Below are 25446 nucleotides of genomic sequence, written 5' to 3' on the forward strand. Positions count from 1 at the left end.
GCTGTGACAGATAGATGGTCATTTCTAGAGGGTGAGACTGGACTGCGTGTCTACCTGGGGGTTGCCAACCAGGATCTCGAGCTGTTTTGTGGTATGCTGCGTGCGCCAACGTACTGTACCAGTGCATGCTCCCCAACCTGACCTGACACCTTAGTGCTGCCCCCTTTTTACCTTGAGGGTCCTTAATTTTAAGAATGGCTTTTAAACATTTTCGGAAAGCTTTGCTGCACTCTGTCTTAAAGAATTAATCCCAGTCTGTAGTTGGGACGTTGATAACTGTTGTGAGTAATAAATTACGGGTAATGGTAAAACTCTGGTGATGTAGTTGGTTCAGAGGGTGTAATGTTGTGAAGACCCTGTACTGAGTAATCCAAATGCCTGCACCCCATATCGACAGACCCTCAGTGCAATCAGTATGACTTGACTTAAGTCTTAAATCAGTAGGAGCTTAAACAGGAAATTGCAATGTGGTCTTTGTGTTTTAGATTCATTCCAAGTGGAACTAAATTGTTTTCTTTCCACAGAAGTGCCATTTTCCATAACTGCTGTATCAATATGATGGAGGGGAAGGGAAAGGTGGACACTAATGCCATGGAGATTAAGACTGTAAATATCAAAGAGGAGGACTGTGAATGGGAACATGTGCCCCATAAACAGGAGTGTCTGAGTGTTAAGGAAGAGGAGTGTGAGCAGGGGACAGTGGCCATTAAGGAAGAGGCAGAGGAGAAGCCTGCCATCATAGAGCAGTTCAAGAAAGAAGATCTTCATTCAGAGCCGGTTTGCCAGTCTGGATGTGAAGATGGAGGTGTGACGGGATTAGTCTGCCCTCAGAGGAGAAACTGTGTAGCTCAGGAGTGTTCTGCTAGTGTGAAGTCTGAGATTTATTCAGGCACAAAAACCAGTAAGAAAACATCAAGGAGAATACAAGAATGTCAACCTTTATCTACAAGTCCGAGTGGAGAAGGTAAGTGGAAAGAAAAAGGGAAAATGCAGGGGTGACGATAAAGATGATACACACTTCTTGAAATGTCAGTTTTTGTTGATATAAACTTGCTACATTTTACCACCGATTTTAAGATCATTGTAAACAACTATAAGTATAAAAGTAATTTAATCATTTACAGTAATCCCGCGCTATATCGCGCTTCGCCTTTCGCGGCTTCACTCCATCGCGGATTTTATATGTAAGCATATTTAAATGTATATCGCGGATTTTTCGCTGTTTCGCGGGTTTCTGCGGACAATGGGTCTTTTAATTTCTGGTACATGCTTCCTCAGTTGGTTTGCCCAGTTGATTTCATACAAGGGACGCTATTGGCAGATGGCTGAGAAGCTACCCAACTTACTTTTCTCTTTCTCTTGCGCTGACTTTCTCTGATCCTGACGTAGGGGGATTGAGCAGGGGGGCTGTTCGCACACTTAGACGATACGGACGCTCGTCTAAAAATGCTGAAAGATTATCTTCACGTTGCTATCTTTTGTGCAGCTGCTTCCTGAAACGACATGCTGCACGGTGCTTCGCATACTTAAAAGCTCGAAGGGCACGTATTGATTTTTGATTGAAAAACAAACTCTGTCTCTCTTTCTCTCTTTGTCTGCTCCTGACGGAGGGGGTGTGAGCTGCCGCCTTCAACAGCTTTGTGCCGCGGTGCTTCGCATACTTAAAAGCAAACAGCCCTATTGATTTGTTTGCTTTTCTCTCTATCTCTGTGACAGCCTGTGCTCCTGACACGCACTCCTTTGAAGAAGAAAATATGTTTGCATTCTTTTAATTGTGAGACAGAACTGTCATCTCTGTCTTGTCATGGAGCACAGTTTAAACTTTTGAAAAAGAGACAAATGTTTGTTTGCAGTGTTTGAATAACGTTCCTGTCTCTCTACAACCTCCTGTGTTTCTGTGCAAATCTGTGACCCAAGCATGACAATATAAAAATAACCATATAAACATATGGTTTCTACTTCGCGGATTTTCTTATTTCGCGGGTGGCTCTGGAACGCAACCCCCGCGATGGAGGAGGGATTACTGTATAGGCAAAATAAACATAAAACAGTTGATGTCTTCATGTTACTCATGTGTGCTCTCGCTTTCCATCATCAAGTGTTCTCTATCAGTTTAACACTCCTGGGTTTTCCAGTTGTTGGAGTTTAAACTCCTCTGTAAAGTATTCAGGGATCGCCTATGCACAGCGCCCTCTTCAGGTGAGTGCATAGCATTTCTAATCCAAGAATGTAAAATAAAATTCTTTGGGAGGATTTAGTTCTGAATATATAATTTTCAGTTTTGTTCAATGGGCAAAGTGTTAACTCATACTGTACCTAAATAATCAACTTAAATCATGACAATAGTGATTACAACTATTCTAATTTAGCAAGAAGGAATATCATGCAAAATGTAAACAAATGATCACTTGAATGGGCTCTGTTTATCAAGCTGCAAGGCAGAAGTAAACAGTTGGGGCTGAACATGCAGACACCTGGGCACAGTTATGGCGAGAGCACTATGGGGTCCAAGGGCCAGAAACAGGCAAGTGGTGCCAGACACAAGGAACATTTCTCAAACTCTGAAAAGTAAACTAGTTTTCTAGATAAGAAACTTCTTCTTCCTCTTCTTTCGGCTGCTCCCATTAGGGGTTGCCACAGTGGATCATCTTCTTCCATATCTTTCTTGTCCTCGCCATCTTTCTCTGTTACACCCATCACCTGCATGTCCTCTCTCACTGCATCCATAAACCTTCTCTTAGGCCTTCCTCTTTCCTGGCAGCTCTATCCATAACATCCTTCTCCCAATATACCCAGCATGTCTCCTGCGCACATGACCAAACCAACACAATCTCGCCTCTCTGACTTTGTCTCCCAACCATCCAACTTGAGGTGACCCCCTAATTTCTAGATTAGAAACTAATTAGAGCATATCATGGAAATAGGGAGGAAAAAAACACAAAACAAAATTAACAACCAAATAGAGCTTGCTAAGAAACATTTTAACAATGAATTAAATTATTGAGACAAGTTTACTACTTATTTAATTTTGCAAAACTGTGTCATCTGTTGGGAATAGATGGGCAGTGCCCTATTTCCCATAATGTAGTGGTGCTACTGCTTTTATAAATTAAACTTAGTGGAAGAAACAAGCTTCACTCCCCGTTTAGGTGAGAGAATGACATGTCTGTTTATTATAAGGCAGAAAGATTTAAAACACTATGAATACATGATTGTCCTTTTCACAATATTCCCGCTGTTTTTCTTTATAGCTCAGGACAAGTAAGCTCACATCAGGTCCTAAACATTCAGGCAAAAATGGCATGTTACCCTTGTTGTTAACCCTGCCCTTCACAAATAGAAAAAGGGTTGCAGGCTTCAGAAAATAATTGAAATGCAGAGCTGCTTTCTTCACAACTCTAGGCCCATTGAGAAGGAAGCCTTGCCCCAAGCACAAAAGGGCTGGCTTCCTGTCTACATGCATCTAAAAATGGGTCAGAGGCTTTTAAATATCAGGAAAATCTCAAAATGTCACAAAAAGTAGAAGAAAACCTCTAGACCAAATTCAAAACTAAACAAAGCGCTTTTATAATCAAAAATATATTTTACTGTTAAAAAGAACATAAAAGGCAAGACGGGAAAACAGGACAAAAGGCAAAAATATAAGGAGAACAAACATAAGAATAACCTATGAAGGAAGAGGGGTCATAAAGTCAGGAAATCTAATGATCAAAAATCAAAGCGAGAACACAGCAGCAGACGAAAAACCAAAAGCATTGCTGACTTTGACTTGTATGCTAGCCGGTCCAACTCCCCCATTACTTAATCAGCATGAGTCAGAGCAGATAAACCAAATTTGAACATAGAATGAACACAAAACTGGAAAAGAATTAAAATATATACATGTACACATGCCTTCTTATTAGACCTGAAACAAGTTGATTTACCCTAAGTGGTTGTCATTTGTCACTTCAAAAACTTACATACAATTTTTTTTTATGTCTTCCTGCAGATACAGGAGTGGGTTGTGGCTTTCCCCTATCGCTATCTGCTCCAAATTCTCTTCAATACCAGGTACTGCATAGTGAAAATGCGAAGAAATCGAGGTCTGGATCAGAGATTTTGACACCAGTGCAGTTGAGTTATCTGCCTTTTGTGAAACAAATACAAATGCCTGCAATTAACACTGAACAACAGGAGTACGGTACAAATTCAGAGGCCTTGTATGTCTGCGATGAGCAAAAGAAAAGTTTTACAGGCAAATCTGAACAAAAAAGTAATCCCTTGAACTATGCAAAGCAGAAGCCATATGGCTGCTCTGAATGTGGGAAACAATTTTCAAAAAAGGACCATCTTCAGACCCACCAAAGAATTCATAATGGAGAGAAACCCTATGGGTGTTCTAAATGTGGCGAAAGATTCCGTTTTAAGAGCAGTTTTGACGGCCACATGAATAATCACACTGGAAAGAAGCCATATTGTTGTTCCGAATGTAGCAAACAGTTCTCTTACCGGAGCAGCCTAAACATTCACATGAGAAATCACACTGGAGAGAAGCCATTCGAATGTTCTGAATGTGGGAAGCGATTCTCAAAAAGCAGCCACGTTCAGATCCACAGCAGAATGCACACCGGAGAGAAGCCATTTGTCTGTAGTGAATGTGGGAAACAGTTCTGCTATAGGAGCAGTCTTTACACTCACATGAGTAAGCACACTGGAAAAAAGCCTCACGCCTGTTTGGAATGTGGGAAACGATTTTTAAAAAGCAGCCATCTGGAAATCCACAACAGAGTTCATACTGGAGAGAAGCTGTATTGCTGTTCTGAGTGTGGCAAAAGATTTGCAAACATGAGTGGCCTTCAGACCCACACAAGAATTCACACTGGAGAGAAGCCGTACCGCTGTACAGAATGTGGGAAGGAATTCTCACAGAAAGGTGCCCTTTGGAGGCATGCAACAGTTCACACGGGAGAGAAGATGTATGCCTGTTCTGAGTGTGGCAAACGATTTTCCAATTCAAGCTCCTTTCACAAACACAAAAGAGTTCACACTGGAGAGAAGCCCTATTCTTGTTCTGAATGTGACAAACGGTTCTCTCAAAAGAGCCACCTCGAAAGTCACTTTCGACTTCACACCGGGGAGAAGCCCTACTGCTGCTCTGAATGTGGCAAGCGATTCACAAACAGTTGTAGTCTTTGGACCCACACAAAATCTCACACGGGGGACAAGCAGTATTCCTGTTCTGAATGTGGGAAACAGTTCTCCACCAGTAGCCATCTTCAGACTCACAAAAGGGTTCACACTAAGGAAAAGCCATACTGCTGCCCTGAATGTGGTAAACAATTCTCTTACAGCTTCAATCTTCAGCGCCATGCAAGAGTTCACAACAAACAATGTCCACAGGATTTTCACTCACAGGAACCTGAATTTCATATTAATAAATAACAAAGTTGAAATCCTGGTGGGTGAAATGAAATTTAAAGAAGTATAAGGAAACACAGACTGAGAGAAACCAAAAGACCTTTCTTGAGAAACTGGGAAAGAATGGTAATGGAAAATGAATTTCACCACCAGGCAAATAAAAAATGGAAGCTTTGTGGAGAAAACTAAATGAGGACTTCTGAGTGTGGCTTGGAGCAAATAAAAAAAATTCAAAGTAGCCATCAAGAGACCCAAGCCCCTTCATTCTTGTGGCACTGGGCCCAGAGAATTGTCCGATTTGGACACTACTCCATATACTTGTGCTGCTTGGTTGGAAACCAGTACAAAAATTGATTTCATATAGGTTATAACCTTGAGATGAGGTCAAAAATTGTAATGTGAGGAATAGCCAAGGTCAAACCATAAGTCAAAACAGAAACTGAAAGTGCGCTAATCCTGCAATGAGTATGTAAAGTTGAAATAAGAAGTTTCCATAGACTTGGGGTGAATTCTTTAAAACTCACTTTATAAGACATCTACTTTGTGCAGGGCAAAAGACATATTTTTTTCCAACAATGTTCACAGAGTATTTCATTTTTTACTGACTATATCACAATTCCATTGATTCACAAGTTTACATACACTTTGTTAACTGTGCCTTTAAACAGCGTGGAAAATTCCAGAAAATGATGTCAAGCCATTAGGCAGTCAGACAATTAGCTTCTGATAGCCAATTAGCTTAATTGGAGTCAACATATGGATGTATATTAAGGCCTACCATCAAACTCACTTTTTCTGTTTGACGTAATGGAAAACTCAAAAGAAAACAGTGAAGACCTCAGAAAAAAAAATTGTGCACCTCCACAAATCTGGTTCATTCTTGGGAACATTTTCCAAACACCTGAAGGATCCACATTCATCTGTACAGATAATATGCAGGTATAAACACCATGGGACCACAAAGCGTCATATCGCTCAGGAAGGAGACACACGCTGTCTTCTAGAGAATGTACTTTGGCATGAAAAGTGCAAATCAATACCAGAACAACAGCAAAGGACCTTGTGAAGATGCTGGAGGAAACCTGTAGACAAGTATCGATATCCACAATAAAACGTGTCCTATATTAACATAACCTGAAAGGGTGCTCGGCAAGGAAGAAGCCACTTCTCCAAAGTCACCATAAAAGAACCAGACTGCATGAGGACGAAGATCTTACTTTCTGGAGAAACATCTTCTGGTCTGATGAATCTGTTGTGTTTGGAGGAAAAAGGGTGAGTTTTGCAAGCCAAATAACACCATCCCAACTGTCAAGAAAGGGGTTGGTAGCATCATGTTGTGGGGGTGCTTTGCTGCAGATGGGACTAGCGTACTTCACAAAATAGATGGAATCATGGAAGGAAAATGATGGAGATACACTGCAGCAACATCTCAAGAGCTCAGCAAGGAAGTTGAAGCTCAGTCACAAATGGGTCATCCAAGTGGACAATGACCCCAAACATACCTCCAAAGTTGTGGCAAAATGGCTTAAGGGCAACAAGGTCAATTTATTGGAGTGACCATCACAAAGCCCTGACATCAATCTGATTGAAAATGCGTGGGCAGAACTGTAAAAGCGTATGGGAGCAAGGAGTCCTATAAACCTGTCCCAGTTACACCAGTTCTGTCTTGAGGAATGGGATAAAATTCCAGCAACATATTGTAAGAAGCTTGTGGAAGGTGTCCCAGAACATTTGGCTGAAGTTAAACAATTCAAAGGCAATGCTACCAAATATTAACAAAGTGTGTATAAACTTGTAACCTACTTGAATTATAATATAGTCAATAAAAAGTGAAATGCTCTGTCCGTGAACATTGTTGGTAAAAATTATGTTTTCCCTGCACAAAACAGATGTCTTAAACGATATGCCAAATTTATAGTTTGTTAGTATAAAACCTGTGGAGGGGGTTATAAAGTGAGTTTTAAAGAATTCACCCCAAGTCTATAGAAATGTTGGACTTCAACTGTACATGGGGTGATTGGTATATTTCTTTAATGTGATTTCCTGAAGTGCTTCTGTATGTATCAATACCTTTTTTGTTGTCACACGATACCAGGGATTCTCTTTCCTCATGTTCTCAGAGTCCTTTAAACTGTCCCAAGCCTTTTAATCAAAGATGGTTTCTGTCTAGCTGCCGCACCAGAAACGCCTAGTTGATGGTGCATTGTTGAGAAGGTCCTCCTTTGGACAGGACCATAATGTTCTCGGTCACCTCCCTGATCAAGGCCCTTCTTGCCAATTTGCTTAGTCTGGCTGGACATCCATCTCTAGGGTGGTTAATAATAATAATAATATTTTTTGCATTTATATAGCGCTTTTCTCACTACTCAAAGCGCTCAGCAATTGCAGGTTAAGGGCCTTGCTTAAGGGCCCAACAGAGCAGAGTCCCTATTGGCATTTATGGGATTCGAACCGGCAACCTTCCGATTGCCAGTGCAGATCTCTAGCCTCAGAGCCACCACTCCGCCCAACCATCTTGGGATTATTAAGGCCACTCTGCTCCTTGGAACACTGAAAACATTAGAACTGGTTTACTGATGTATGACTAACCATGATTTGATCATACGGGTCTTCAGAGAGTTCTTTCAGGCTTTACTTGCCCATTCACATTTTTGAATGCAAACGCTTTGCATATAAATCAGCATGTTTTTTCATTGTAAGTATCACTTTTGGGTCTTGTTCAAAAAGCGGATGTCACTTGTTTTCACTACCCCAAACCCTTATCTTAAGGTTTGTGGGGTGTGGGCCAGTTTATTTCATGGTCCCCAATGTTAAAAATTAGATTGGGTGCCTGCCCTTAAATTTTAAAAGGCGCCTAATCTTAAAATTGTCCTTCCTGTTGTTTGTTTTAGACTGGTTTGTGGGGGTAAGTTGAAAGACTTTGCTATTGCCTTAAGGCCATGTCACATTATGCAACTTTTCCTGTGATTTTCAGTCACAGCCTTTATATAATCTTTGCGAGTTGCAGAGTTGACGGTATGCTCCAGTGAAGCCGGTCACCTCATGTGACAAACTCAACAACTCACTACAAGCAGTTCTTAGTTTGACCATCAGACAGGTTTGATGTCACCTTTAGTGACAGGGGTGAGCTCTGTGTGCATGAACGTTGACAATAAATGATTGCTTATCCAGACGTACAATACATAGAATGCAGTGATGAGGAGTAAGAAATGTGGGGGCTTTGGACCTTACAAAAAAGAGGAGAGGCTCATCTCTCTATTTTCTTGCGTTTTACATACCATGGATGGATGGAAAGCAAACAAACAAACAGAAATAGACAGGCACTGCAGCTGGCCTAACCTATTAACCCTTTGTACAGTGCTGGCTCAGCCAGGGAGCTATCAAGAAATGTAAGCACACTTGTGCTGGAAGTTCAGCACCCACTCAGTAAATGTGACATGGGCTGCGATTTTAAGTCATGTAAACTGACATTCTCTGGCAACACAATCAGCAACTGTGGTCAGCAAATCTGACATAGAGTACTCAATGACTAGAAGTCACCTAATGTGACATCAGCTTTATAAGGCTATGCATGGCCTAGTCCCTGGTATGTCATTGAGCTATCAGCTTCAGGATCTTTAAGGTCACTCTTGATAATTCCCTGTTCTTGTCTGAAGTTAAATGAGACCAGGCCTTCACAGTAGTCTCGAGCAGAGGAGACTATTATTTATTGTATCAGTATGCTGCTGCTGAAGAATGTGAATTTCCCATTGGGATTAATAAAGTATCTATCTATCTATAATAACACGGCTTTTTTCTCTAAACATAACTTAATCCCTCCTCATCGATGTTCTGAATGGTCAATTTGAGAACACCAAATATAATCACAGATTTAATCCATCTTGACCAACCCACACAGCGTACTACACTAAAAAAGGACGCATCTTTTGGCAGTCATAAATGAAAATGCTTCTTAATTTTGTACGTACAATAAATAATTAAATGTTGTCTTAAACGTTTTTGTGAGTTAAAGGCTAACTAGAATATTATATTCTGGCACATTTTCTGGTGGTAGAATTAAACGAATCGGGGTCCAATCAGTTAAGGATTTAATAAAAATGATAGCAAACTGCTGTGAACCTAAACACTTCTAGCGCCACGTTTCTTTTTCACTCCTTCTGCCGCTCTCGTATAGTGTCTTTTGTACTTCCATCTATTATTTAGTTTCAGAACAAAATATATACTTAACAGCAGCATCATTTATTCAGTCAGGTCTTTCCTTCAATCCTTCATAGCAAATTGTTCACATTTTTAAGTACCAGACGGCTCGTCCCCGCTATGCTATCCTGACCAATCACCGCTCACCTTTTGTCTGTTCAATAGAGGATCGATCGGCCAATCACCAGCAGCGTCGCTCTTCACCCGGAAATTCATTTGGAGAAGTAGGCGGGAAGATGTGTCGTCACAACATCCCTATCGAGCGCGCGCGAGCCACGGAGATTGAAAGAGGAGTGGCGGCGGCTGCATCCGCTGTAGTAGTAGCAGTAGTAGCTTCACAATTAAATTACCTGGGGAACCAGTCCGGGTAAGTGAACGGATTTTTGGCCTTTTATTTTGCAGGCTAGTAGGCTTTCTTTAACTCAAGGACCGGAGTGCTCGCTCGACCTAAGCCGCCAGCGTACTCGTATTGCTCCCAGGCCAGCGGTGTCTTCGGCGGTCTACTCACGTCCAGTTTCTTCATCAGAACGCGCTTTATCGTTTTCTTTTCCCCACAGTCAGCCGCTGTTTAACTGGTATCAATGGGCACTTTGAGCTCTATACGAGGCGGCGCTTCGATTCTTTGCTCATTCAGTGCGTTGTGCATAGCCGGCCGTTAAAGACGGTCTGTTGGTTAAAATTGAGTGAAGACCTGGTAGCCTGTGTCTCTGAGTAAAAGTGACGAGACCCAAGTGATATTAATGTAAGTTGATTAGTAGTAATTAATAAAGTGTAGACATCACGTAATCATAGTCTGAAATAAAATTAAAATGTCATTTAGTTAAATGAAATGATAGTGAAATTGTTTGGATAAAAAATATACCAGTTATGTTTTCCTAAAATGTGATATAATACATTTTATTTATATAGTGCCTTTCCCATGTATGATAAAAGCATGCATTTCTATACTAAAGCCAAGTGCCTCAATAAAATGTAAAAAGCATTAATGGACGTTTGGGTGGTGCAGTTCTACCTCGCAACTCCCGAAGACTGACTTCTTCAGTGTATCATCTACAGTTGTGCTTGAAAGTTTGTGAACCCTTTAGAATTTTGTATATTTCTGCATAAATATGACCTAAAACATCATCAGATTTTCACTCAAGTCCTAAAAGTAGATAAAGAGAAATCAGTTAAACAAATGAGACAAAAATATTATACTTGGTCATTTATTTATTGAGGAAAATGATCGAATATTACATATTTGTGAGTGGCAAAAGTATGTGAACCTCTAGGATTAGCAGTTAGTTTGAAGGTGAAATTTGAGTCCGGTGTTTTCAATCAATGGGATGACAATAGGTGAGAGTGGGCACCCTGTGTTATTTAAAGAACAGGGTTCTATCAAAGTCTGCTCTTCACATCACATGTTTGTGGAAGTGTATCATGGCACGAACAAAGGAGATTTCTGAGGACCTCAGAAAAAGAGTTGTTGATGCTCATCAGGCTGGAAAAGGCTACAAAACCATCTCTAAAGAGTTTGGACTCCACCAATCCACAGTCAGATTGTGTACAAATGGAGTAAATTTAAGACCATTGTTACCCTCCCCAGGAGTGGTCGACCAACAATGATCACTCCAAGAGCAAGGCGTGTAATAGTCGGCGAGGTCACAAAGGACCCCAGGGTAACTTCTAAGCAACTGAAGGCCTCTCTCACATTGGCTAATGTTCATGAGTCCACCATGAGGAGAACACTGAACAACAATTGTGTGCATGGCAGGGTTGCAAGGAGAAAGTCACTGCTGTCCAAAAAAACATTGCTGCTTGTCTGCAGTTTGCTAAAGATCACATGGACAAACCAGAAGGCTATTGGAAGAATATTTTGTGGACGGATGACACCAAAATAGAACTTTTTGGTTTAAATGAAAAGTGTTCTGTTTGGAGAAAGGAAAACACTGCATTCCAGCATAAGAGCCTTATCCCATCTGTGAAACATGGTGGTGGTAGTATCATGGTTTGGGCCTGTTTTGCTGCATCTGGGCCAGGACGGCTTGCCTTCAGTGATGGAACAATGAATCCTGAACTATATCAGAGAATTCTAAAGGAAAATGTCAGGATATCTGTCCATGAACTGAATCTCAAGAGAAGGTGGGTCATGCAGCAAGACAACGACCCTAAGCACACAAGTCATTCTACCAAAGAATGGTTAAAGAAGAATAAAGTTAATGTTTTGAAATGGCCAAGTCAAAGTCCTGACCTTAATCCAATCGAAATGTTGTGGAAGGACCTGAAGCGAGCAGTTAATGTGAGGAAACCCACCAACATCCCAGAGTTGAAGCTGTTCTGTACGGAGGAATGGGCTAAAATTCCTCCAAGCCGGTATGCAGTACTGATCAACAGTTACCGGAAACGTTTAGTTGCAATTATTGCTGCAAAGGGGGGTCACACTAGATACTGAAAGCAAAGATTCACATACTTTTGCTACTTACAAATATGTAATATGTAATCGTCCTCACAGGTGGCGCAGTGGTAGTGCTGCTGCTTTGCAGTAAGGAGACTGTGGAAGATTGTGGGTTCGCTTCCCGGTTCCTCCCTGTGTGGATAGCGCTTTGAGTACTGAGAAAAGCACTATATAAATGTAATAAATTATTATTAATATTTGAACATTTTTCTTAATAAATAAATGACCAAGTATAATATTTCTGTCTCATTTGTTTAACTGGTTTCTCCTTATCTACTTTTAGGACTTGAGTGAAAATCTGATGATGTTTTAGGTCATATTTATGAAAAAATATAGAAAATTCTAAAGGGTTCTGCAAACTTTCAAGCACAACTGTATGTGGACCTTACACATTTTTTTTTTTTTTTCTTCCTTTTGTCTATATCGGTTATTCTGCTGTTGCTCCAGTGTAACTTCCATACTCCAAAAATGGGACTACTGGGCAGCCTAAAGCAGTGGTTCTATATCTTTTTGGCCTTGGTTTGCAGCGTTTTTTTTTTGTTTGTGATGACCCTTTTATTAGCAGAGATTTTAATATAAACTAGCCAACGCTTTCCCCATGATTTGCACAAATTAACAAATGACAGTAAGTATATTTTCCACAGTTATACATGCATAATAAAGGAAATGCACATGGTACTCATCCAAAGGTAACTCGACACATGGGTGTTGAATCAAATGAATCACTGAGTCAAATTCAGTATCCATTTGCCTTTTTAATAGGTAATGTTTGTCGAAATCAGGGGTAAGTGAAGAGCGTGCAAAATGGACTATGTTTTGATTTGTCTAGAATTCTGCTGCACATACAGTATCTATTGCACATGGCAACAAGATCTGTTCTGCAATTGTGTGAGCTTTCTTACTTTTGCCCCGAGTGCACGAGGGCTTGTTGCACAATGTTTTTTGTGAAGCCTGATTTTTTTTTTTTTTTTTTTTTAAGTTGATTTTACAATTGATTTACTTCTGTAGGTATCATGATTGTAATTCCAAATGCCTTTTTAGTTTGGAAGGCTCATGCTTTCATTTGCTAGTAGCACCCAGTAATGGTCGTTGCTCACTACGTTTCATAGTAAACGCAAATCTTTACCTCAGAAAATGTTTGTATATTCCTATTACATCCCTGTTTAGTTTAGTTTTGATTCATTTTTGGAATGAATCTTTTGTGGTTGATACAGAATTGGAAGAGTTCAGAGTAGGTGATGCTACAGGATGTTTGGGGAACTTGACCACGGTTATTGGCCCTCCTAATGAAACTTGTAATGTATAACAGTTTGTTTTCTTCTTGTCAAACTGGATGTCAGTCGTTTCAGTTCCCCAGTATGTAGGTGCATCATGTTCCTTTGTCTGTTTGCTGAACTAGGAGTTTCACAAGAACTGATATTTTGGTGTTAATTTAATACCAAAGTTCTGAAAACGTAACAGTTTTTTCTTTAGTTTCAGTAGTACAGTACTGCACTCATGCAGTGGCACAAGCAATTTGATTTTTTAGAATAAACTATATCAAAAGAAGTCGTGCATTACAAGACATCCAAGGCTGGCCAGTGAGAGGCCTCAAGTTTGTAAGCAAAATGAAGGATATTGAGACTATCAAAGGCTGTTGGGCATTTCTTAAGCATGTGAAGTATGATGTCTTGAGTGGCTTATGAGGAACATTGGGTTGTTTTGCACCAAACAGGGCATACCATTTTGTGGCCTTAGGAAAGGGTATGATTCTTTGAACAAGGAAAACTTTTTAAACTTGGTCCCAGTTCATTGCCAAGTGTAATCCTAAAATATCTTTGCTTACTGAGATGCCATGAAACTTCTGTTCTGACATACAGAATGAAACGACAAGGTCGAATACCACATTAACATTATGGAAAATCAAAGCAGTACTGGATTGAACTGCTGGCAGTTAATTTGCTCTTATAGCTGGGGGGATCAAAGAGTCGAAGCAAGAGTTAACTTCAGAATTTGCCAGGTTATGTGTACTAGAGTAAATCAGGGAGTGGGCTGTTGGATTTTTACTGATGACACGAGTGCTTGTGGTATAACAAAGAAGATACCTGTACTAGCAGATGTCAAGCCACTACCATTAGACCCTTCTCTCTCTGTCAGTGTCACTTACTGTATTTACACTGAATTTTGAGACCAGGTTCAAAATGGTGGGTTACCCTATTTAATCAGAGTTCACTCTTTTCAAATTTATGGCCATTTAATGATATGCTGTGAAGCCAATAGGGAGCCAACCAAAAACAAACCAACTTTGAGATACCCTGAACTAGGTATGAATGATAATGCAGTAATTATAATTATTGCATATTTAATCTCCTTGATAACAGTAATCATATGTGATGGGTCATTTTTCAGAATTTTTTAAAACTAATTTCTGTGTGTGTTCTAAAGCTTTCATTTCATCCTAAAAATGTGCAGCCTGTTTGTGGTACCAAAATTGTGTCTTGCTCTGTAAAGTGTCAATGGCAGGCTGGACTTATCTGGTAACATTGAACTATAGATGAGTTTCATAGGAAGCTATTCCTTTCCTGCAGGTAGTGGCATCTTTTACCTGCTCTGTACCTCTGTGCTGGCCAGTATGATGTGCTCAGCCAGTTACATTATTTCAAGAGAGCCCCACTGAATCACCAAGATGATTAAAAGGGTAGACTCAGTTACGGGATGCTCCCTGGACCTACTGGAGGTAGTAACGGAGGTGAGGGTGAATACTAAACTAATTGCCACTCTCTATGATTCACTGGCATTGAATACTTCAGTAAAAGTGCACCAGGAAACTCTACTGGGCTACTTCAAATGAAGAACAATACACTTTTGTAATGCCTCACTCAGTCTGCTCTCTTATCCTAACAAAAGTCAGTTTTTTTTTTTATCTATTAATTATATTGTGTCTTTCTAATGTATGTATGTATGTATGTATGTATGGAGTGGTAGACCAGCAGATTTCGGTGCATCTCAATGTCAATCAAGTTGAGCATAAATTTAAATGTCAATCAAGTCGAGCATAAATTTAATAGATTTCCTTGTCAGAAACAGTTATCATATACACTTGCTGACCACTTTATTAGGTGCACCTGTTGAACTGCTTGATAATGCAAATATCTAATCACATGACAGCAACTCAGTACATTGGGCCTGTACACATTTTCAAGATGACCTGCTGAAGTTCAAACCAAGCATTAGAATGAGGAAGAAAGGTGATTTAAGTGACTTTGAATGTGCCATGGTTATTGGTGCCAGACAGGCTGATCTGGGTATTTCAGAAACTGCTGATCTACTGGGATTTTCATGCACAACTGTCTCTGGGGTTTACAGAGAATGGTCCGAAAAAGGGAGAATATCCAGCGAGTGTCAGTCCTCTGGGTGAAAATGCCTTGTTGAGGTCAGTGGAGAATGGCCAGACCGGTTTGAGCCGATAGGAACACGACCGTAACTCAAATAACCACTCATTAAAACTGATGTATGCAGAAGAACATCTCTGAATGCACAGCACATCGAACTTTGAAGCAGATGGGCTACAGCAGAATTAAACCACACCTGGTGCCACTACTGTCAGCTAAGAACAGGCAACTACATCTACAATTTGCACAAGCACACCAAAACTGGACAGTAGAAGACTGGGAAAATGTAGCTGGTCTGATGAGTCTAGATTTGTGCTGAGACATTCAGATGGTGAGGTCAGAATTTGGTGTCTGGAACATGAAGGCATGGATCCATCTTGCCTTGTATCAATGGCTCAGGTTGCCGCTGCTGGTGGTGATGATGGTATTAATAATAACTAGCCAACCCGCGGCACATACGCCGCATAATATATTTGAGGGGTGAACACTTCCTGAAAGACACAGTTGTCCAAATGGGGTGGGTTTGAGGATACGACTGTGAGTGAATGAAAAGATGGAACTCTGGAAAGAGCAACATACAATTGTCCGTGCCTGAAAACTGTTTTTGGCAGATACAGGCATATCTTTTTGAAAGTTTGGCCCTGTGCCTTATTAATTGTCATTGCAAAGGCCAATCTAACAGGAAATTGTCTGTGTGTAAAAGTAAAAGGCAAATTTGAATCTAATGGGGTCAGGGATATCTCGGAAGTGAATGGTGATAGTAGCTGGAAGCATTTGGGACATTGCCACAATTTCTGCCTCACCACCATAAACTCTGGAAGTATTCATGTAGTCAGCGTATTGTTGAGCAGACTGTATGACTATGCATCCGTGACTAAGAACAACGCTGTGTCGTGCATACCCCATGCGCACTGCCTGCTCATGCCTCAAGAGCGAGGGTGGACGCAGGAGGAGGGTTAAAGTTGGCAGGCGGGGCTCTGTCTTGCATATCCTACGACGCGGGAGGAGGGTTAGAGTTGGCGGGCGGGGCTCTGTCTTGCGTGTGTGCGTATCCCATGGTCGGGCGACTTGGTGGATTATATATAGAAAAGAACAATGAAAAGTCAACGTGGCTCAGAGATGCATGTGGACTGTAGCAGAGACGATCCTGTTGTTGAACGGGATCAGAAATAAAAGGAAAACAATGTGAAGGCAATGTCACAGGTGTTCCGTTTGTCCCGTCTCCAACATCGAGGAGCCATATTGCGAAATGTTGTTCTTCAGGTAGAGCTCTCATATTTGTCGTTGGTGTAAGAACATGTATGTGATGCCACAAAGGTTGCTTGTTAATGCAACTGGCGACAGTAAGTGCTCGGGAGCTACACATAATGACGGGGAGAATTTGTCGGAAATCTCCACCCAATAGTATTGTTTTTCCTCCAAATGGCTGCGTGTCACCCGTGAGGTCACGTAATAACCTGTCAACTGCCTGGAATGCATATGCATGTGTCATTAGCGCCTCGTCCCATATTATCAATTTGGATTGCAGAAGATGTTGAGCGTGTGGCGAGGTAGGTTTGATGTTGCATGCGGAAGTAGTATTCAGCCTTAACGGTATTTTAAAAACGGAATGTGCAGTTCGTCCACCCAGTAACAATGTTGCAGCTATTCCTGTAGATGCTACGGTTGTAGGAATGTCTCCCCTAGCTCTGATGGTATGAATCCGGGTTTTGTAGACAAAGGTTTTCCCTGGTCCTGCAGGACCATCTAAAAAGAAGCATGTTTGTCGGAGATGGGAATCGCTGTAAAACAGTGTCAACAGCGTGTTTCTGTTCTCTGTTGAGTTTCTCATAGTGTTCCGGGAGGAGGTTTAGAGTTGGCGGCCGGGGCTGTGTCGTGCGTATCCCATGACTCTGGAGGAGGGTTAGAGTTTGTGGGCGGGGCTCTGTTGTGCGTTCACCATGTGTACTGCCTGCTCATGGCAGGCGGGGCTCTGTCGTGCGTACACCATGCGTACTGCCTGCTCATGCCTCGAGAGCGAGGGTGGACGCAGGAGGAGGGTTAGTGTTGGCATGTGGGGATCTGTCGTGCATATCCCATGACGCGGGAGGAGGGTAAGAGTTGGTGGGCGGGGCTATGTCTTGCGTGCGTCTTGCTTGCCATGGTCTTAGTGAATTATATATATAGATTTTATTTATTTGTAGATGCCTTTCTAAACACTCAAGGACACAGAACAATAGATAAAACACACATTATAAACAAAACTAAAATACAAAAATTAAAATCCGACAAAGCAATTGTAATCAAAGAGTGGTAGTGGTGTGGGAGATTTTCTTGGCACACTTTGGTTCCCTTAGTACCAACTGAGAATCGTTTAAATGCTATAGCCTTATTGAGTATTGTTGCTGATCATGTCCATCTCTGTCTGATCCCAGTGTACCCCTCTTCTGATGGCTACTTCCAGCAGGATAGCGTGCTCCATGTCCATCCATCCATCCATCCCGCTATATCCTAACTACAGGGTCACGGGGGGTCTGCTGAAGCCAATCCCAGCCAACACAGGGCGCAAGGCAGGAAACAAACCCTGGGCAGGGCGCCAGCCCACCGCAGGGCACATACACCCACACAACGAGCACACGCTAGGGACAATTTAAAATCGCCAATCCACCTAACCTGCATGTCTTTGGACTGTGGGAGGAAACTGGAGGAAACTCATGCAGATCCGGGGAGAACATGCAAACTCCACACAGGGCAGATCTGGGAAGCGAACCTTGGTCTCCTAACTGCGAGACAGCAACGCTACCCACTGCACCACCGTGCCGCCGCACACCATGTCATAAAGCTCAAATCATCTCAAACTTGTTTCTTGAACATAATAATGAGTTCATTGTACTCAAATGGAGTATTGATTGCTGTAGTAGGTAATAGCTTACAGACAAAATTAAGGCAAGACTCTGTAGATGTGTTTGATTCAAATTATATTTATTTTCAAAGCTCCCTAGTAATTAAAACAATTATGTGTTTAGGTGTATTTATGGCTAAACTAAATCATTTTCTTTCCACACACAGAGAGAAGAAGCTACTATTTTCTGCAATGCTAGCATAGATGTGACAGAGGAGATCTGCAGAGCAGACATGGATTTCATGGAGGAAACTGCAGTGAATATTAAGGAGGAGGTAGAGGTCTGTGAATGGCAATATTTGCACCATCAACAGGAGAATTTGGGCATTAAAGATGAGGGCTTTGAATGGGGAACAGTGGGAATTAAGGATGAGATCGACAAGAAGCCTTTCATCATTGATAAAATTATAGACAGGGTCAAGAAGGAAGATCATCAGTCAGATTCTGGATGTCAAGGAGGAGGCAGAGTTGGGTTAGTCTCCCCTCAGAGTTGGCCATCTTCTACAGAGCACTGTATAGAAGGTAAGTAGAAACTGAAAGTAAACACATAGGGGTACCAAACAGTCAATACACCCTGATTGAAGCTTGTGTTGTTGTGTGGGCTGAATATCAAACTCTTTTTCTATCAGATGTCTCTCATCTTCAATAACAGCAGTATTCAGAACTTGATTTTTGGCAATGGTTTTATGTCTATTTGGAAAATTGTGCTTAGTTTATTTTAATAAAGTGGAAAAATTACACCACTTTTTCAAGTAAAAACAGAATTTAATTATTTTAACTTTAATACCATAATAGGATTAGGTGTTACCTAAAAGTACACAGTTCAGGAATGCTTTGGAGAGCTTGTTGTGACCAATCAATTGTCTGTTTACTGCATGGTGAGATTGTTCACCTTTAAATAAAGCACTATGCACAGCTGTGGTAAAGGAGCAGGGACTTCTGTTTTATACTAGGATTGTTATAAACATGACTGCATTTGTCTGACTAACCATTCATTTTCTAACCACCTCAGGGTCACTAGGGTGCAAGACCTGTACCTGCTTTACTGGGAGTAAGACAGGCTCCAGTTCTGGATGGGATGATAACCTCACACACATCTGACTATAGATCATTCCAAAATAAAGTATTTAGTGTTTCAAAACACACAGTTACTCAAACAGCATACTTAATTCCTTGTAGGATATGGGGTGCATACAGGTTCAAAGGCTTGGGGACCAAGTCGGTACTCCCTGTTTAAAGAGCAAACATTAATTACACAATCCGTCAAATACTCTGCCACTGCTGTTACCATTGTACTGCCACTTGATGAAGTGGGTCTCTGCAGCAGTCTCGCTCTTTGGCTTTTCTTCACCTCAGTCCAAAACAAAAGACCCTGACTTCTGTCTGATGGCTCTTTATATCCCTTGGCCAGGTAGGGATGGGGCTCAGGAGGATTTCGGGGTGTGTTCAGGCCTCCTTGGAAATGCTTAGGGAAAAGATGATGTGGTTAATAACCACAGCCCTTGCTTTCCTTAGTGATATCACTTTCCTTATAAGAGCCATAAGGATGTGTGAAAATAAATTAGCAAACACTAAGTTTTCGTCATTTGTTGCGTTTTTGAAACTAAAGTAATGTTGTTGTTATTATTAACAACTAAAAAGTGACTAAAGTACACGCGGCAGATTTTTCAATGGTCCAGGACTGAATGGGATGCCCTCTGTCATTTATAACCTGTTATAACATTTACTGTCAGTTCAATAACTAATTCTACATTTGCATGTAGATATAAGCAATAAGAAAGTCTGATTAGTGATGTGATGTAGCTTGAAAATAACAACAAAGGTTTTTGATAGGAAATAAGCTTAAATTAATACAAATTAGATTTCACAAAGGTTAAAGTTGAGGCAAATGTAAAAAAGAAAGATTTGGAGAATGATAGTATCACATATGTGACTTTTGAAATTTGAATTAATTTGACTCATCTATTAAATATTACTGTTTAATAAGTTTTATTATCTAGCTAATCTCTCCACCATGCCACTGATGCAGTCTCATAACCAGTGTTTTTCTCGTTAAGAACATAATATTAAACATGTTGTTTTTGGGGTAATTTTTGTTAACTAAAAGAAAACAATGTTTGAAAACTAAGAATAAATGAAAAGACAAATACATAATCGAGGTTCCCCCATACGACGTGTCCTCTGCATCGCTCCAAGTTACTCAAGTAGCTTGGACAAGGGTATTGATTTATGCCTGCATGCATGTGGCACACTTACTGTCTGCTTTAAAATTGAACCCCTACAGCAATACATACAGTATGTATTAATTGTCATCAGATCACTGATCCCCCATCGCATGGTCATTAGGGAAAATGCGGCATAACAAATGAAATGTCAAATTATTCAGCAACAATGAATTGCCTGATTTGAAATGGCAACCACTCAAGTTTAGAACCCTTGATTGCTCAGGTGATAAAAGACAACCCACTATAGCACACAATCAAAGGTAGATGGCAATGCTTTACATTTACAATCTCACACTTGATTTTGTTTTTTGGGAAAAATGAATTTTTCAGAGTAGTTTTTAGCAACATATTTGTACCTTGTTTAAAAAAAAAAAAAAAAAAAAAATGTGCCTAAACACAAAAGTTCTCTCAATGTCACATTTGACTTTTTACATTTTTTTAAAGTCTGTTTTAATGTGAAGAGCATGCACCAACTCCCCACCTTCACCTTCTTTATGTAGTTCAAGTACTTTATTGTCATTGTGTAACGCAACAAAATTACTTTTTGTGACAGCCCCAAGGTGCTTTTAAAGAAAAGTCAAATAATTCCAAATATGTCATATACAGTGTTAAGTGATCAAGTAACCAGAGCAAATTATTATTGCTCAAAGTACAGCAGCATAAATTGTTATTGCACCTTTTAATGAATAGTACATTACATATTATACAGTATACTGTATTACATTAGTATATTGCACATTACCAATATAACTTATTGCACTTGTTTAATTAAAAATGATCTCAGACTGAGGAGATTCAGAGTTCAGAAAGTTTATGGCTTTTTTAGTCTGTTTGTGCATACACGGATTGACCTAAGGTGTCTGCCTGATGGGAGGAGCACAAACAAAGAATTTCCAGGATGAGTTTTGTCCTTGAGAATGTTTTTGGCCCTTCTCACACAGCGAGTCTTATACGAGAGTTCAAGTGATAGCAGTTCAGTCCCAATAATGGCCTCTGCTGTTTTTACGACCCGCTGTAGGGCTTCTTTAGCAGCCTTGGTGCAGCTGTTGTACCTGCAGGCCATCATGCAGTTAGTTAAGATGCTCTCTATAGTGCATCAACAGAAATTAACCAGCAGCTTCTGGGGGAGGTCAGCTCTCCTTAGCTTCCTGAGAAAATAGAGTCGTTGTTGTGCTTTGCCTTTTATAGCCAAGTTGTTCTCAGCCCAGGACAGGTCCTCTGTGATGGTGACTCCTAGAAACTTAAAGCTGGAAACTCTCTCCACAGCATCTGCATTGATTGTTATCGGACTGTGATTGGTCTTTTTAGTGATCCTAAAGTCCAGAATAACTTCTTTGGTCTTTTTGGTATTTAAGACCAGGTTGTTGGTGTTGCACCATGCTGTCAGATTCTGAACCTCTTCCCTATATGCAGCTTCATTGTTGTCTGTTACAAGCCCAGTCGTATCATCTGCAAATGTAACCATAATTTTTGATTGGTGGATGGGTTGACAGTCATGGGTGAAGAGTGCATAGAGAAGGGGTCTTAGTCCACATCCTTGCGGCACACCAGTTCTCAGGGTAAGGGTGGAGAATGTGTGTTTGCCCATCCTGACAGACTGGGGGCGGTGGGTGAGAAAATCCAGTAACCAGTTGCATATGGACGGAGCAAGTCCTAATGCATAGAGTTTTTTGATCAGCTGGTTAGGAGTGATGGTATTAAATGCAGAGCTATAGTCAATGAAGAGCATCCTGACATAGGCGTTGGGCTTTTCCAGGTGTGAGAGGGCAGCATGTAGAGCCACACAGATGGCGTCCTAAGTTGATCTGTTTGACCGATAGGCAAACTGGTGTTGGTCTAGATCAGCTGGGATGGAGGCTTTGATGTGGCTGATTACTAGTCGCTCAAAGCACTTTGCTCTGACAGGGGTGAGAGCAACTGGTCGATAGTCATTAAGACAGGTCATCCTTGGTTTTTTGGTAACAGGTACAATGGTTGTGGATTTCGGGCACAAGGGGACTACACCTGAGGAGAGAGAGAGAGAGAGAGACGTGTGTAAATACCTCTGCTAATCGGTCAGCTCAGGCCTGGAGCACACATCCTTGCACATTATCAGGACCTGCTGCCTTCCTTGTATTGATGTTTTCGAGTCCCGCCACACATCATGTATGTGTACGACCACAGGCTGTGAGTCTCCGGTCAGCTCGAAGGTGACTGGAGGCTGTGTTTTGTCCTTGTCAAACCGTGCAAAGAAACTGTTAAGTTCCTCTGCTAGGTTGGCCTTGTTATTGGCCAGTTTGTATTGTATGTCATTATTCTTTTTGTAATCCGTGATTAATCGGATGCCTTGCCACATCCGCTGTGAGTCTGAGTTACTGTCAAAGTCCTCCTCAATCCGTTGTTTGTACATGTAGATTTCATTTGTCATTTTTATCTGTCAGTTCTTTTTTCTTCTAGAATTGACAGTACATACTGAAGCCTCGTCACTGTGCCTTGACTTTTTCTGTGGATTTCATTGGCCATACTTGGTCACAGTCACAGTTGCCTACAAGTCACATTTTTACCAAACTTTTTAAGGAAAATTCTCTAAAAACATGCTACCTATTCCTTTGGAAGACTGAGTTAAGTGGTTTAAACATTTAAAGCCTCAAAAGATTTGTCAAGCAGCTCGAGTAGCTACCCTGGCTTCAAATTCAGTCAGTATTTGGACTGAAAATGATCAAAACAGAAAATTAAGTGTTGCTCTCTTTGTATGTCAAAAAAGGTGAGAATTTCAGCAACCTTCAGGTTAGAACTGCCCCTCCATTAAATGCAAACACATGGCTATGACGGCTTGCTTTTCTTCTGCAATGTACTTATCTGGCCCTGAAATACTGTATCACCAACTCACTAGCGTTCTTATTTGGGGGGGAAAAGATCATTTTAATTTTCAAGCACTTTATTGTCATCGTATAACACAACAAAATTACCTTTCTGATAACCCCAAGGTGCTTTTAAAATCCAAAAGGCAAATAGTTCAGCTAATACAATAAATACAAATGATATCTAAATACAGAGATCCATGCAAATTATATTCAAAATATTAGCAAGATGTTATATATGATGTTAAAAGTTCAAGTAACAGGGATGGATTATTGCATGAATATACAGCAGCATAAATTATTATTGTACATATTAGTAAACTGTATAATACACATTAACTATATCACTTATTGCATATGTTAAATGAAAAATGATCTCAGACTGTAGAAATATCAGAATTCAACCAGTTACAGCAGTTGGGAAGAAGCTGTTTTTTAGTGTGTTTATAGTCTGAAGTGCCTTCCTGAAGGGAGACGCTTAAACAAATTATATCTAGGATGAGTTACAGTATGTCCTTGATATTGTGTAGTTGTTCAAGTGATGGCAGTTCAGTGCCAATAATTTCCTGTGCTGTTTTTATAACCCGCTGCAGGGCTTTTTCGGAAGTGCTTTTCTCGTTACTCAAAGTGCTTTTTCATTCTGAATGGGGAGCCACTTCAACCACCACTAATGTGCAGCATCTACCAGGACGGCAGCCATTTTTAGGCCAGTATGCTCGCCATACGTGAGCTGTTAGGTGGTCAAGGGGATGAGAGACAGAGCGAGCTAATTTTAGACGGGGGGTGATTAGTGGCCCAAAATGACTAAGCCATGGGGGGCAATTTAACCTGGACATCGGGATGCACCCTGCTTTTTACAAAGCATGCCTAGGGATCTTTTATAACCACAGAAAGTCAGGACCTCAATTTTACGTCTTGTCTGAAGGATGGTGCTGTTTTTATAGCTCAGTGTCCCCCATCACTGCACTGGGATCCACATTCAAAACATAGGGATAAGCATCACCTGCAGGCCTCACCAACACCTTTTCTAGCAGCAACCCAATCTTCTCCTAGATGATCTCCCAACAAAGTACTGGCCGGACCAGAACATGCTTAGCTTCAGGTGGAAGACGTCTTCTGAAGTGCATTTGGTATGACTGTTGGATCACACTCAATTGCTGAAATCTGTTTATTCGTCCATGTGTTCTGGAGTAAATAAAGTCTGTCCAGTTTAGACTCCCAGGAAGCTTCCAGAGAGGATGGGGTATCAGGCCTTTGTAGGACTCAAACCTACATATACCAAAGTAAAAATGAGATTAATTTGACCAAGGATGTTGCGAGCAATCAGATAGCAGAATCCTATAAATAGTTCAGTTTGAATCTAGACACTTACTTGGAGGATACCACGGTTCAAGCCCTGGGTGCTCCCTGCATGGAGAGTCCATGTTCACACTGTGTCATTGTGGGTTTCCTTTAAGTGCTAAGATTTCGTCCCATCATCCAAAGACATGCAGAGTATGTTGATTGGTTATGTTAAATTGGCCCTGATGTGTTTGTGTGAAAGTGTGTTCACCTAAAGATGAATATATGTCCCATCCACATTTTATTCCTGCCTTGTGCCAGATGCCTAACTTACCCATGACCATGCCCTTGATAAGTAGGTTTGGAAAATATATGGATAAATGAATAGTTGTGCAGTGCCCAGCATTCTTATTTAAGAGCTTCAGGGGCTCCGACTTCACTTTTTGCCTTGTTGCAGTGGGTTTGTTTTCCTCTGCCTGAATGTGTCCACTGAAACACGGGGGTTATTCAAGGACTTCCCTGGGCTCCATGCTGCAGAAATTGGAATTAGAAATTCTTGATGTACATGGAAAAACGTACATTTCTGTTTGTTATTAACACAGTTCAAGTGGTGACTTCAATAGTACATAACAAAAGTTAGATAAATTCTCAGAGAAATGGAGAATAGATGGATGACACACAATAACATAAAAGAGTAAATGCGTGCAGTGATGTCACTTTTGGTGGGGGAAGCAAGTTCCCTAAAACTTATTGCAGGTTAAAGTGACAACAGAGCATGACAGATACTGGTTTCTTGAATTTTATGATGACACTGGAA

The 25446-nt window shown here is 40.9% G+C and overlaps 1 protein-coding gene across 1 annotated transcript in view; it reads left to right on the plus strand.

Moving 5' to 3' along the window:
• Positions 1–526: 526 nt before the first annotated feature.
• Positions 527–25446, plus strand: part of LOC114645206 (gastrula zinc finger protein XlCGF58.1-like) — a 31855-nt gene continuing 6935 nt past the window's right edge. Inside the window, exons 1-2 of the mRNA XM_028793095.2 lie at positions 527–964; positions 3992–5167. Coding sequence (XP_028648928.2) covers positions 556–964; positions 3992–5167 — 1585 coding nt within the window. The 5' untranslated portion in view covers positions 527–555. The remainder of the gene's footprint in view (positions 965–3991; positions 5168–25446) is intronic.

The sequence above is a fragment of the Erpetoichthys calabaricus genome, chromosome 1, assembly GCF_900747795.2.
Source record: "Erpetoichthys calabaricus chromosome 1, fErpCal1.3, whole genome shotgun sequence".
NCBI lineage: Eukaryota > Metazoa > Chordata > Cladistia > Polypteriformes > Polypteridae > Erpetoichthys > Erpetoichthys calabaricus.